The sequence below is a fragment of the Chroicocephalus ridibundus genome, chromosome 1 (genome assembly GCF_963924245.1).
Source record: "Chroicocephalus ridibundus chromosome 1, bChrRid1.1, whole genome shotgun sequence".
NCBI lineage: Eukaryota > Metazoa > Chordata > Aves > Charadriiformes > Laridae > Chroicocephalus > Chroicocephalus ridibundus.
In genome coordinates, this window is record NC_086284.1 from 141,818,690 (window position 1) to 141,832,986 (window position 14,297).

General features: G+C 44.4%; 1 protein-coding gene and 1 long non-coding RNA gene across 3 annotated transcripts in view; one reads left to right on the plus strand and one right to left on the minus strand.

Moving 5' to 3' along the window:
* Nucleotides 1–1,310: 1,310 nt before the first annotated feature.
* On the minus strand, nt 1,311–7,166 carry LOC134525505 (uncharacterized). Its single transcript, XR_010073801.1, has 3 exons — nt 6,611–7,166; nt 3,235–3,267; nt 1,311–2,762 (listed from the first exon to the last, which is right to left on the minus strand). It is a non-coding gene; the product is annotated as an uncharacterized LOC134525505 (long non-coding RNA).
* The window catches only part of LOC134525485 (alpha-2-macroglobulin-like), a 42,147-nt gene continuing 33,827 nt past the window's right edge, over nt 5,978–14,297 (plus strand). For both annotated transcript variants that reach the window (XM_063356389.1, XM_063356399.1), the window contains exons 1-5: nt 5,978–6,252; nt 11,392–11,575; nt 12,433–12,589; nt 13,125–13,177; nt 13,851–13,871. In XM_063356389.1, coding sequence (XP_063212459.1) covers nt 5,993–6,252; nt 11,392–11,575; nt 12,433–12,589; nt 13,125–13,177; nt 13,851–13,871 — 675 coding nt within the window. In that variant the 5' untranslated portion in view covers nt 5,978–5,992. The remainder of the gene's footprint in view (nt 6,253–11,391; nt 11,576–12,432; nt 12,590–13,124; nt 13,178–13,850; nt 13,872–14,297) is intronic.

Sequence of the window (14,297 nt, forward strand, 5' to 3'; positions counted from 1 at the left end):
GACCTGAAGGGCCAAACATGGCCAGCTCTGCCCTGCCTAACAAGGTGCAACAGAAGAAAGCAGAGATGCAGGGGAAAGGGTTAAACATGAGAATATCTGATTTCCTTGTCTCGTACTCCATTAGGACTTCTTGTCTTGCTTTGCTTTAGCATACTCAATCTCAAAAATCTGGACAAACACTTATCAGATGAATCCCATATCCTCTCTCCGCTGGGGAAAGACCCGTGTCCTGAGCACCAAATGACGTCTGGCTTAACTGCGGCACAGCAGGGTGGCCTGGGCTTGGCCGGTGTTACCCAGTAACTCAGTAACTAAGCTAAGCATAAAGCCCTTCCCTCCTGCTGCAGCTCAGCCAGCGCGCTTTGGGCCCAAGTCCCCCCCCGTGCAGGGCCATAAGTTCCCCCAGCATGGCCAGAGGAGTGAGCCCTTGCGGAGCCACCGCAGCAAGAGGGTGTCACACTGGGCAAGTACAGCGTGGTCCACTCGGCAGATGCCGACACCTTCTAGCAAAGCCATCCAGAAGGGGGGCAGTGATTTGGGGGTTCACTTTTTTTGTAGCTAAATGAACATCAAATATAAACGGGGAAAATCTTTGAAATGCCTATACCATGTAAATACGGTCTTTTTCTCTACTGGCGCTCCTGCTCATGGCCTTGTGCCATGAAGTTTTGGATGGTCTCTGGGGATGGCTATCCCATGGCACCTCTGGGCCACTGATCTGTTGTTGCATCACCCTCGGGGAAAGCATTTTTTCCTTCCATCTGCTCAGAGTTTCTCTGTATGCAGCTTGGCCCGTTGCCTCTGCTCCTGCCACTGTGCACCTCTGAGAAGAATCTGGCTCCAGCTTCATTCCACCTGCCTTGAACATCAACTTCGGAGCCAGCAGAAGGACCTTCCTGAGATGCCTGTACCTCGCCTGAGGAGAGGGGGAGCCCAGGCAATAACATCACAGCTGAAGGTAAACACAAAGTCTACGTGCATTTTGAATGTCTTTTTCTATGGTAAAGTTTTATCAGAAAAGTGGAGTCATATAACTCAGAAAGAGTATAGTTAATTGTCCCAAGTGCTGTTTTCAGACACTTTTGTAAATGGCTTGGCTTTTTCTCTCCCCTTCCTTGGCAATAGTCTGAGGAATACAAATGTTCAAATGAAAATAGCTTTTCATGCTTTACTACATCAGGGATTATCTTAATTTCTCTGTAATATCCAAAAAATATCTGTGAACATGCAAACATCTAGTTTCTTGTTTATATATTTTTAAATTATTACATATTGTTCACAAATTACCTTTAACGGATTTAATAGTGGGATTTCAACAACTGGTCTTACTCTGTGTGTACTGTGTACTGTAAGTACCAGACAGACACATTGCAGATTTCTGATGCCAGAGGGTTAACAACCTTGGTTGAAGCCTTTTTTGCAACATACAGTATAGGTTTCTTTTAAGGCAAGACAAAGTTTATTCATACAGGTAACATTTGTTATAATATAGCTGGGAAAGGCGGATAAACCCTACTTTGTATAGAGCTCATCCCGCAAATGGGCTAGCCTTACATCACTCAAACTGTAGTCACGGGACTATTTATAAAGCCCAGCTACACATTTGGTTTGCAACTTAATCTGCAAAATGCACTAAAATAAAAGTAATTCATTGATGCCTTTGCCATGCCTGTATTTACACATTCGTTCATATGATGCCACAGAAAAATGAGTTATATTTGGCATCACAGCTGCCCGCGCCTGGGAAAGGCAGTTAATCTGCCACCAGGCCCTTCTCTCAGGTTAAGATATTCAACAGGCCGCTAAAGTGGATAATCTTTATTTGCTCTGATATTTTCTGTTTAATTTGAAGTTTAGCTTATGAAGCCTTTTTATGGTGTTTCACTTTGTTGCATATTGGCATGTTGCAATTTGTCTAATGTTCATATTGTCTGAGGTTTTCTGATAAAGGACCTTCTCTTCACTGTGGCCTGTGAAATGTTTTGCCTCCCACAGAATAATAAACTCTCTTTTATCTCTCTGGGTATTGTTGTTACTCCTACTATTTTAGACAAGTACTTTTTCTTGCAATGCTTTATTGTAATTTGAAATAAATTGCTTTGGGTTTCTTTGCTTTAGATACATAGGCTGGGGAAACAAATATCATTGTTTGTATTTCCTTTAAAAGAAAAATAGTGGATTCTTTTTTCTTTTTTTCTCCTGAGAGATTTTTTCAGCCTACAGCTGAACAGTTGACACAATTTTATTAATTGGAGCTGTTAATACAAGTCTCAGGTTTTACAGCAACCATTTTCTCACCCGTGCTCACACAAAGCTGATGTAAGCATTGAATAGAGATTCCTTTGCCAGAGCTACCGGTTTCCACCAGGGCTTCTCATGTGAAAGTGCACGGACCATCTTAGGCACAATATCAGTGTTACCAAGACTTGTTTCCTCAGCTTCTTCTTTTAACACACGCCTCTTCATGAAAGCCAAAGGCTGAATTTCAGCTTGGGTTTGGCTTCGAAGACTGATCGCTCTGCTACCATCCTTGAGAAGACAGAACAGGAACACAGGAAAGAAGCAGGTGTCCTTCTTGAAATTATTTACCTTTGGTGACAGCGGTTCCAAAATGGCTTAAGACTGCTGGGGCAGACAAGGATTCCTGCACGTAATAGTACTGTGATAGTGCTAAGGGTATTTACACCCACCCATAGACACGTTTTCTTCCTGCAATTGCAGTGAGCACTGAGCCACTCTGTTATCAGACAATCAGTAGTCATCTACAAAGATAAACAACAGTATCTGAAAAGAAGTCAGAGGAAAATACACCACAATTGGGTTAAGGTGATTAAAACTGATTGATTAAAACTGATTGAATGACAGTGCACACTGGAAAAATATACTTGTTTTTGACAGTGGTCATACACTTGGAGGTGTAGGACAGTTCACATTTTTCTGTTCATCTTTGCTAGGCAATGCAGTGAAGACTGTATGGCTTACAGGAATCTGCAGAATAAGGTTTGCTATGATTGGAATTTATCAATATCTATGATGGCCTGGGTTAACTTATTAATTGCATCTTTTACATCAGTCAGTCCTACTCAAAATAATATATTTTAAAGTGCCGGTGGAAAGGAACTTGCAAAGGAAATATTGTGGAGAATAAAATCCTCCAGAAAAAAAAAATAAATTAGTAATAATGACACTTTCAGGCAAAGTAGAAGTGCTCCAAGGCATCCATTTCTTACTGACCTGGTATCTTGCCCCATTTCAATATGATATTACCTGGAAAGGAAATCCAATGTGTCAGCACATGTAACTTACCAGCATATCACTGTAAATTCTCTGAGAATTATCTAGAATTAAGCTAATTTTCCCAAGATCTCTTTGGAACAAAATAAAATTTTAGGAGAATGTTATAATTTTAATTTAGCAGAGGAAACAGGTAAGAAGTTTCAAAAACCTATGGAACAGCCAAAAGATAGGCTACCCTTAAAAGTGAGAGTAAATTTATGCAATCGTTCCTTTTCAAGCAGGATGAACCTCAGTCCATTACTGTTGTTCAGTATACAGATGCACGCTGCTTGGAGGGTTATAAGAAATTAGATTTAGGCATTTTGGCTATAGCAACCATTTACTGTGACGTGGCCTAATTTGAATGCTTTGTGGTCAACAGTTGGGTACAGTGATCCGCTTAGGCCTTGTACCAGCCTAACGGGGGGCTAGCCAATGAAGATACTAGCTATGTGCAGGTTGCCTCTTCATCTGTCAGGTGTGCAGTGACGTCAGACATGTATGAAGTATTATCATAAGAGGAAATCTCTTTCCTGCGGTTAAAATCATGATTTCCAGTTCCTTGATGCCATCACTGTGTATGGCAAAGATGTTGCATGTCTTTTCCAGCAGCGGTATCTTTTATTAGTCCAGCTAGCCTTGTTGGAAGAAGTAGCCAGTCTTTCAGACACCCAGTCTCTCCTTCAGGTCCGAAAAAGCACCAAAAAGCTTTCAAGCTAAGAACAAGTTCAGGCCACTTATTCTGAGCTTGGTGAGAGAGGAACCACCTCAAGCACCAACTGCCTGAGCTCAAGGGCAGTTAGTGCTTGTGGAGCAAAGTGGTCACTCGAGTGTCAGAGAGATGGTAAGTGGTTCCTGGGGGGACTGAGAAGCAGATATTTTATGCCTTGTGGATGGTAAATTGCTTAGTAGAAGGAAGAAGGCTATAATGAGCAGCATCTCAATTGCATCGCTGGTTTTGATGGACCTGTAGATCTATGAATTTTAGTTTTACGTGCTCATGCTAAAGTGTACTTCGCGTGTGGGCATTTGGATTTCTTTTCGGTTTCAGTTTAAAGCAGCCCAAAGGACAACAGGCAACTCACAGTGAGTCGTGTTTTCCAGCAAATGACCAGGATGCTATTGCTTTGAAAACTGCTATTTTGCGTGAGTTATTTACTGGAGAAGTTGAAGACAGGAGTGGGAGGACAGACAATAGGGGGCATTTCTGGAGAAAGATCTGTGTGGGTTTTATTATTTGGTAGTTACACAACCACTTTTTAATCAGTGTTTCCATCTTTAACTGATAATCTGCTAAATATTTTGGTTTCTGTGAGAATGCGTTCATTCTTTCTCCATATTACTTTTATATAACACGTCCCCCCCATCAGACACTGCCTGCCTCCTGACTGTTTTGCTAACCTTTGCGGTTCATAAAAGGTGTTAGATTTTATTCCATGAGAGACTGTCCCTGAGTTTTTAACACCATTCTTAAGTTTCTGTTCATCCCCAGACATTTCTCCTGGTCCTTTGCACAGCCCTTCCCTGCAGTTTCCTGGCTACTACATCAGAGTCAAGACACACTGTATAGCTAACTTTCAGTCTTAACATTCACTCTTTTTCAAAGCTTTACCTTCAGGCAAAGAGCAAATAGGGCTGCCTATGCTGTTGTGATCTAATAAGCTCCCTTGCACAGATCAGAGAAATTCTGCCATTAATGTGGCTTCACATTCAAGGTGGTTTGTGCTGAAGCGTTTTCTCTGTTGGGTTATTCCTACACAACAGAACTCTTCACAAGGATCATCAATCTCCGTAAAGAATGTTACTGAATCCTTTCAGTCCACAAGCACTGGAGGGCATGCTGACAGCCCTACAGCTGCAATTTTGCAGTTTTCCGTGGACTGGTGCAAACACCCCACCTAGTCAGACTTCTCAGGGAGTGCTCATAGTTTGGACTGAATATTTCTGTTCAATGACCTGCTGGAATTCAACAAACTTTTTTTCTTACTGGATTCAACTTCTGGATAAACTGCTCCTACCAGAAGTTTGCAGAAGGCCAAGTCAAGTGAGCAGCACTATTTCTGAGTGACTTTTGTCACAAACATGGCTCACGGCAGCACAGATCTACATCTGGCAAAGGAAAGGAGGAGTCACCTTGAACACCTAGAACATCTGTGCTCCAGGTGACACTGAATGACGGAGGGTGATCACCTTGCCCAGGGGGCAAGGACATCTCCCAACAGCATTGTGTAATATTCGTGCATATTCACAGAGGAAATATAACTTATTTCCATACCTAGACCAGTACCCCACCTCATTTGGGGTTTATATTCCTGACAGAATAATTTTCCAACCCATTGTACCACTGTTGGCAACTGTGTCAGCAAATTACTGCAGTATTCTGTTACCCTAATAAGGACAACGTTTCTGCCTATGGGTTTCCTTTTGTTCTTAAAATACCTGTAAAATTGGCATTTGGCTTCACAAGATCAGAGTACCCCACATCAGAGTGCTGTGATTAGATGCTGCCCACAGGGAATATTGCCCTGTGCTGAACATAGTTCATTTCCGCAACACCGTGGACTTCTGATGGGTTGAAGAAAGCACGGTATGAATCATTCAAAGATTTCTAATATAAGCACTATCCAATAGATACCCTTCCCCCACTTGGAAAGTCTCTGGCCAAATACTGTCCTTCTGTTCCAGCTCCTCCTTACACGCCTCTCCCAGTTTCCGGATGGGTCCTGGCCCCCAGCCCTTATCTCCTCCAGCCCCTGGGCTGTTTACAGAGCGCAGTTATAAAGAGGCTGACCCAGCAGAGAGTGAAGAGGAATTACAAGGTGCAGGAAAACAGCAGCACCGGACCAGGCTGGGTGTCTGCTTGACTCACCACGACCTGCTCTGCACCATGGGGAAGAATGGGCTGCCCAGCAAACCAAACATCTTCCTCCTTCTCCTCTTCTTCCTTCCTGGAAATACCTCTCCCACCACAGAACCGTAAGCTATTCATGCGGAAGGGGGAGGGAGGTCTTCATGCACCTTTTCTCCTTCAATTTTCTTCCTTTCCGTCATTCTTCAAACAACTGTGCCAGCTTCTTCCACTCCTACCTTGCATCTCACAACTAGTCAAGCCCTGAGCTTCCTGCACAGCTCTGCCAGCACTCCCCCCCCTCTCCCTGCAGCCCCCTGGTTGTCCAGTCCTGGGACCCCGCCACACCTCTGCCAGTGCCCGCACTCCTGCCCTGCAGCTGCCTGACAGTCCAGCCCTGGATCCTCACAACTAAGTCTATTCTTTCCTAGAAACCTTCAGGTGCCTGGGCTTTCGTGAGCATGATGCCAGAATCTATGTACTTACCTTTCCTGTAGTATCCTTGTTTTGATCATGGAGTTATTTCTCCCCACTCTCCTGTCGATTTCAAGCCACTTTGCTCCCCTTTCTCCTGTTTCTTTCAAGCCGGTTTGTTTCCCTTGGCAGCATCGGATGTACTTGTTCCCAACGAGGATCTGTGACCTAGATTCTCTTCCTCTGGCACGGAGCCTGGTGCTGGCACCCTCCCCTGGGGCATCCACCCCAGGGCTCTGCAGACCAGCAGCGTGGCTGCGGCGCCCACCCCGCTGAGAGCCCCGAGGAGAGGGGCAGCTCAGGATGGCACAGGCAGGCTGGAGCTGGCATCCCCCACCCCAGGCTCGCCTACCAGAGAGGGTTGCTCCGGAGGCTCTAATCTGGATGGGAGCAGCCTCCCTCTTCAGACCCTGGCTGCTGTCACACGCTGTGCCTCTTGGTGTGCTGGCAGAAGTGCAGTTCTCACCACCGCGGGTGTCCTCATGCCTGCTGCAGAGATTTCGTGCCCGCCAGCACCGCAGTAGCGCTAGCGGCTGTAGCAGAGGGTGCAGCACTACTGCTGGTGCTTACTGCGCGGCCAGAGGTGAAGAGGTGACTGGCTCAGACCGAAGGACCTTTGACTCACACTGTACCATCAACCTCCCATTCATCTGCCCTGTTTGGGTGCTTGGGGGACAGATCAGCCAGCCAAGTCTGCTTTGGGGTCAGGCTGAACTTTCTCCCTACAGTAATCTGATGTAATTAAGCAATTAAGTAATCTTAATTCATCCCTGCCTGAGATCAGGGGGAAAGGGAATGAATCCGTCCCGCTCAGTTCTCTCCTCCCGTGAGCAACATCCTGCTCTTTATCCCTGACCTGAGCACCGTTTTGGGAGGGGAGAAGGAGGAAGGGCTGAGAGGTGACGGAAAGAGGGGTGTAGTTGGGATCCACAGAATGAAGGTAGGAGCCCAGAAAACAGTTGGGGAGCAGGGAGGCGGTGGAATCTGAGCAGTGCACTGCTAGGTAGCTGTAAGGGTAGTGGTTCTGTTTTAAGTGCTAGAGTGTAGATCAGACGCTGTATATAACACAGAAGGGAAGTCGCCCTTGAGCTGAAGACGAAGCTTCCAATCAAGGCTTGCTCCCTGTGCCCAGCACAAGTAGGGAGATAGCTTCTTTGAGCAGCAGCTCTTGCTGCTATTTCTGTTTCAGATGTGGCCAGCTGCACAGGAGACACAATTACAGTTCAGACTATATATTAGAAAGACACTTATTCATCAAGTTAGTGCAGCACTGGACCAGGTGACCCAGAGAGATGGTGGGAACTCCATCTGTGAAGTCCTTCGGAACAGTCTTGTTGCAGGAGAGAAGGTAGGCTTGAGACATCCAGAGATCCCTTGCAACCAAAAATGTTATGATTCTGTAAGATACTGATAGCAAGATTATTTTTTTTTCTTGCTCTAGATCTGTTCTGGAAGAAACCAATAGGGGGTATCATTCAATCAGTATCGCACTCCCATTCTGATACGTGGTTGTGCATGCCAGCTATTTTACAACGCAGCGTACGTGCTTGGGAATATGCTGCATATAGTCAGAAATGCTAGGTCATGATGGCACATGAATCAGCAGGTGTGGATTTCGACTGACGGAGCTGATGAAATTCACTGGCTTCTTTGGTTGGGTGTTTGTTCCAGGAAGTAGCTGAGAGTCAACACACAGACATTAGTCCATCTTAGGCTAGAGTATTACCTTCTGTGTGTAGACAAACTCATCATTTTTGCCTCAGCCACTTTCTCTAGCGTCTCCTATCCCTCCTTGTTGCCTGCTTCTGACAGAGTCACTGCCTCTGTTTTCAAAACACTCCGTTGCTTGCAGGGAGGCTGCTGAGGTCTCTTTTGGCAGCCCAGATGCTTTTTGTCCTGGAATGTCTATACATGGACTTTGTGACCCAAGTTATTTAAAACCCTCACAGCAATTTAATTCCTCTAGCTCTTTTCACCAACACATCCCAAAACAGCTAAAGAGAGGTCTATAAACAGCGTATTTCATATCCTTGTTTCAAAGGCAGGGAAGCCAGTGTAGGGGGAAGTTCTGCGCGTCGGCCAAAATTTCAGCAGAACAGTGAACAGGAAGAGGAATGAGGCCAAATTCCCCACAAACTAGGTCACGCTGTCCCTTGGGTAGACTGGATGTTACAGTCGGATTGCCAGTGCCATTGACAGGGGGCAGGGGAAGTGAGATTAGGGGAAGCAGGCACAGGGTGAAGCTGCGGTGAGAAAGCTGCGGAGGAAGGGGAGCACTGGAGCAGGCAGATAGTCACAGGCTGTAAGTCACACTCTGGGTGGCTGGAGCACCCTCCTTTCACTCCTGCTGCAGCAGCATGCACTGACCAGAGTTGCCGGCTGGCTCCTTTGCCACGCTTTATCCCGTTGCCTAGTGGTGAGGGAACTGGAGGTACTGCCTGGGTCCCACTGCCTCCACAGTAGCTCTAGGATTTCCCAAAAGCTCAGAGCCCAGGCAATAACGTAGCTCTGGACGGGCCCAGCTATCTCTCTCCCCAGGGCTGGCACCATCCATCAAGGTGCACATTAGCCTTCCTCACTGGAGAGCCCATGGAAAAGTGGTATGAGCAGTTCTGACCACAGGTTTCCTCCCATGCATGTAGTGACTAATATACCCTGCAGACTGACTTGCCACCAGAACCTCCTGCTGCTGCATCTGGATAGCCTGAATGTGCGCAGGGAAAAAGCAATAGCAGGTCCATAAAAATGGTCCTATATCAGACCAGGGGACTACATTAGCTCTGTCTTCTGCCTGTGTTGGTGGCCAGTCGTAGGTGCTGTAGAACAAGAGTAGAGGAGCAAGACAAGTACTGTGGAAATTAGTTTCCCATCTGCTGTAGCCTCATGGAGCTTCTATCAATCAGAGGTTCAAGGTCTTAAAGTGGCCAGGATTACACCTGTGCTGCTATGTTTTCTAGCCATTTCTGGGCAGTGAATTTACCTATGACATTTTTGATAATATCAGGAGTAGCTGATCTTCTCGCCCTTATGAGCCGTATACCAAATTTTATGTAGCTGGTGCCATAGGTCACATACCATATGCTTTGGAGAGTTACCGGCAGGTAGGGAGTGACAGCTTCTTTGAAGGGCCTGAACTTGGCTGGACACACAGATAAGGCCCTAATTATCCAACTCAGTGGCACCTGCTGGCTCCTTTTGTTCCTCACCCAGGATAGTCGTCTGCTTTCTGTCACCTAATGCAGCCTGGCTATATGTGTCCTTCTTGGGCTGCTTGAGAGCACACAAGCTGGCCATACCAGAATTGTACATTTGGATTTTACAGCACCTGGTAGCACTAAGTTCCTCAGCTTAATTTCGTACGCTAGTGAAAAAGTTTCTGCTTCCTTCTATTTTTAAGCCAGCTGCTTAATATTTTCACCAGGTGTTGTTTACTACATGCATTGTCACAGGTGATGAACAAGCCATACTTTCTTTTATGCACACCATGACTTTACGGCTTTCTGTCCTGCCTTTTTCCAAGCAGGAGTCTTAACCTATGTAGTGTATCCTCCTATGGAAATCATTCCAGATCATCTCTGCTGTCATTGACTGAGTCTTTTCTGCTAAATCCATTTTTTAAATGCACACCATATGGGAGATGTGGAAGTACCATGCAATTTAACAATGGCAAAATGATGTGTTCTGATTTGTCCTCTGTTCCTTTCTGCACAGTTCCTTATGGTCCATTTGTTGCTTATTGCTGAACAAGGATTTTCCAAGAGTGAACGGTTCTCATGTCTGAGTGGTAATAGCCCACTTAGTGATACAGGATATATACGATAGCATATATACTGTTGGGGTAATTTTTTATTCCTCTATTGATGGTTTTCCCCTTATGAACAGTTTGTTTGCCATTTCTGTTACACAGTCTCACCATATGACAAATGTTTTCCACAAAAATATAAGTCAGTTTTAGGTATCTTCTTTCCCTGGACACTTATCAGAAAATGGTACTTCTCAGATCATTTAGAAATGTACTGAACAACAGGGGTCGCAACACAGACTTCGGAGATTTTCACTGGTTCTTAACCTTTGTGTCCTATCTTTTAAACGATTAAACCAGGTCAGAATTAATAATTTCATTTATTAGTAAAAAATTAGTAAAATGATCCCTTTAATTAGATGGCAGCTTAGTTTAAGGGTCTTTTGTGAGGGACCTTTGTCAAAAGCCCTTTGAAGATGCAAGTACACTTGTGTTGCAGTAAACCACTACTCTCTGAAATCCTTTGTGTACTCATCTTAATAAGATCCCAAACTGCAAGCACTCACATTTTTGCTCAGCGTGAGAAGGATTTGAAAACCTGGATAGGCAAAGACAGGAGCCGCCAGACAAGTGGGTGGTTTTTTCAACCCTAAAACTGCTGAATTTTCAACCTTTTTTAGCTAATGCCATTGAGTCTCAATAGGAGATTGTGGGATATACAAAAATCAATTAACAGCCTGGAACCTTTCACACCGTCCTTACTCCCTGCTGTGAAGCTGAACAACACATCCTTTGTAAAGGACTCTCTATTAGCATAGAAATTGTTCCTTCTACAGCAAGCATTTTCCTGCTTTTAGGCTAATTAGTTAGGCAATTTAATATGTATAAACCCAAAATAAAATGAATGCTCATGTGTATGTGCACTGCAATGCCCAGGGACAGTAATGGATTATGCATGCTGATTTGTTAATTTACTTTCACTTAATACTGTTTCCTTAAAACCGTTTCACAATTCTGATCCTCCTGATCCTTGCTTCCCTCTCTTCCTAAGGCAGTATATGGTGCTGCTGCCCTTTCTGATACACACTGATTCTTCTGAGAAAGTCTGTGTTCAGCTGACCCACCTGAATGAGTCTGTGACACTGAGCGCCACACTCGAGTATCAAGGGGAAAACAGGAGCTTGATTGATGACGTGGTGTCGGAGAAGGACGTGTTCACCTGCATCCCTTTCTCTGTGAGTACCTCATCCATGTGGGCTCATCCCTTGTGTTTATTGATGTGGGATAGTAGATCTAAACCATCCAGAAATGAGAAATAAGACACATAAGACAATCAGAGACTTCTAAGCTAAGCCAAACAAAAAAATGAATTTGATGTAGAAAATTGACTGTGGTAGCCTTATGAGGAATGATTTCCCACCATTACCAATTCTGTGTCCCACATGGTATTTCTGTGCATGCAAGGGTTAGCGAACTCTTCTGGGATCCTCCATCCTAGAATTTTGACCGACTTTAAAGCAGAACACGCCGCATGTTTGTTTGATCTCAGAGGAAAAATAGGGAAGTAGAACGAGAAGTATAGAAGCTGGGGAACGGTTAAAGACAGTGAGGTCCATGAGGTCATTTATCTCCTTCTGGAGCTTATTCATGATTGTTTCCTGCAGAAGGCTCATTGATGAGTAATGTAAGCAACTGGTCCCACCCCCTAAATAATGAATCTGGGTTGATTTCCATTTTGATATATCATAGGATGGAACAAGATCAGATTCCATATTTCTCTAAGGAAAGTGTATTAATAAAGGAAGGGAAAAGACTTTCAGTATTGGAAGAAGAGGAGGCATGAAAAAACCTCAAGGAAATGGAGAAGATCTATCATTGCAACAATTCCTGAAGGAAAAAGAAGTTTTTCTTGAGACAGAGGAGACAATCCCTCCAAGTTCATATTAGAAAATCATGTTTTTTCTCTTCCTTCCAGCACTGAGTCTTTGGTGTCCTTTTAGGGAACTTTTGGACCTAGCTAATACTCCATCCTTCAAAGGTTTAGTGCAACAGGGTCAATCAGTAAAGCAGTTATCCTCTTTGTTTTCCTTAGCTTCCAAAATCCAATAGCACATCCGTGGCATTTCTCACTGTGATGGTGAAGGGGGCGACACTGGAGTTCAGAAGCCGCAAGTCGGTGCTGGTCCAGAATTCTGAAAGCCTAGTCTTCGTCCAGACAGACAAACCTATCTACAAGCCTGGACAGACAGGTACAGGGAATTGGCTTGGTGTTGACTCTGACAGCAGAAAATCTTACAGTCTTCATTCCCTAGAGGCCCCATACTTTTATTAAGCTTTTCGGACTTCTTCATGGGAGGAGTTAAAGTGCTCAGTAAATCTTATTTGTGTCAGCTGAGATCTAGGGCATGTGGTACCTTCATCATTCCTATTCTCCATCCTCCAAGCACAGGCTCAGATTCATTCTACTCAACTAGAGACATGAATCTGGGATGACTTCAAAGCATAATCTCCCTTGGCTGCACCTGAATCAACAAAGCAGGACTGGCACTCCCAAGGGACAATTCAGTTCAGCCAAGACCTGATTATCCTTCTAAATTTATCTGCCTCTCGCCATCTGCAAGAGAAAGAGCTGAAGTAATTGCTTCCATAACTTAGAGATCTCAATTCACAGCCTGTTGATCCGTGGAATGAGTCTGAGTTATAAATTATGGAAACACTGACATTTCCTGGTAATGGCTACAAATTTAACAGTGGAATTTCCTTCTTTTCCGTTACACCCTTCAGTTCTGTTTCGGATCGTTTCTCTGGACGAAGACTTCTACCCGCTGAATGAGAAGGTAGAGCCATAATTCTTTGTTAAACAGGAGGCTTAATTCCCAATTAACACTATTACTGTTGTCATTCAGAAACACTGAAGACAGACTTTAAAGCATATGATCCTTTCTTGCTCTCACCATCCCTGACCCTTTCCGTCGCCTACTCTGAGACACACTCCATCTGTCTCTATTGACTGAGAAACCCATCCCCCTTTTTCAAAGGGATATAGGTGTTTAAAACCAGATTTGCAAAGGAATGTATGTGGCTAAGCACATAGACAGAGATGTCATTACTGAAAAAATGGGTGGGACAAGTTTCCATCGAAAGTGACAGATGTGCAGATGTTTCTGGAAACAGCTGCAACCGCATGCTTAGAGGCAGAGAGAGCAGCATGACAAGGACTCGGTTTTAAGGAACTGGTCATGAGTGTAAGTCCACCTTTTAGATTATTTGGCACTCAGTTTCTCATTGAGATGAGTTCTTTGAAAACTCTTACTTCATCACATTTTCATACCGTGGTAAGACAGACAGTTTGGTCTCTACTATGGAAACAGAGCAAGCACAGAAAAGGGAGAACCCAAAGGACTTCTTAGAAGGTTGTTTTTCTGCCCCTCAGTCTAAATCTGGAAATTACTTCCGTCCATACGTGACCCGTATTTCTAACTCTGATTTTCCTTTGTTCTTTCCCTACAGTTTCCACTTGTCTATGTTCAGGTGAGTGGTTAACTACATGTATATTATTTCAGCAGAATGTGCAGGCACAGAGACAGTAGTCTCCAGGAGTGTTGTTTTCAGACGGAGATGGAAGGGAAAAACATGGGCACATGACCTTTTTCCTTTGTGTAAAGGAAGACTGAGTAGTTGAGCATCAAAATAAATTCCGACAATGGTTCTTTGGTTGGGGAATGTGACGTAGCACCAAAATAGTCAATCAGTGCATGCCATGCTGTGAACAGGATTACACTTGCCTAGAGGTCATATCAGAATGGCTTATTCCTCTTCCCAAGCAGAACTAAGATTTTCTGTCTGCCAAGTTTGGCTGAAACCATAGAACTGCATTAAAGTAGCAAAACTAAAGACATAAAATTATGCAAGTAGACATCCCCTATCTTCCCAAGCATGCCCTTTTGTCTGGTTGTT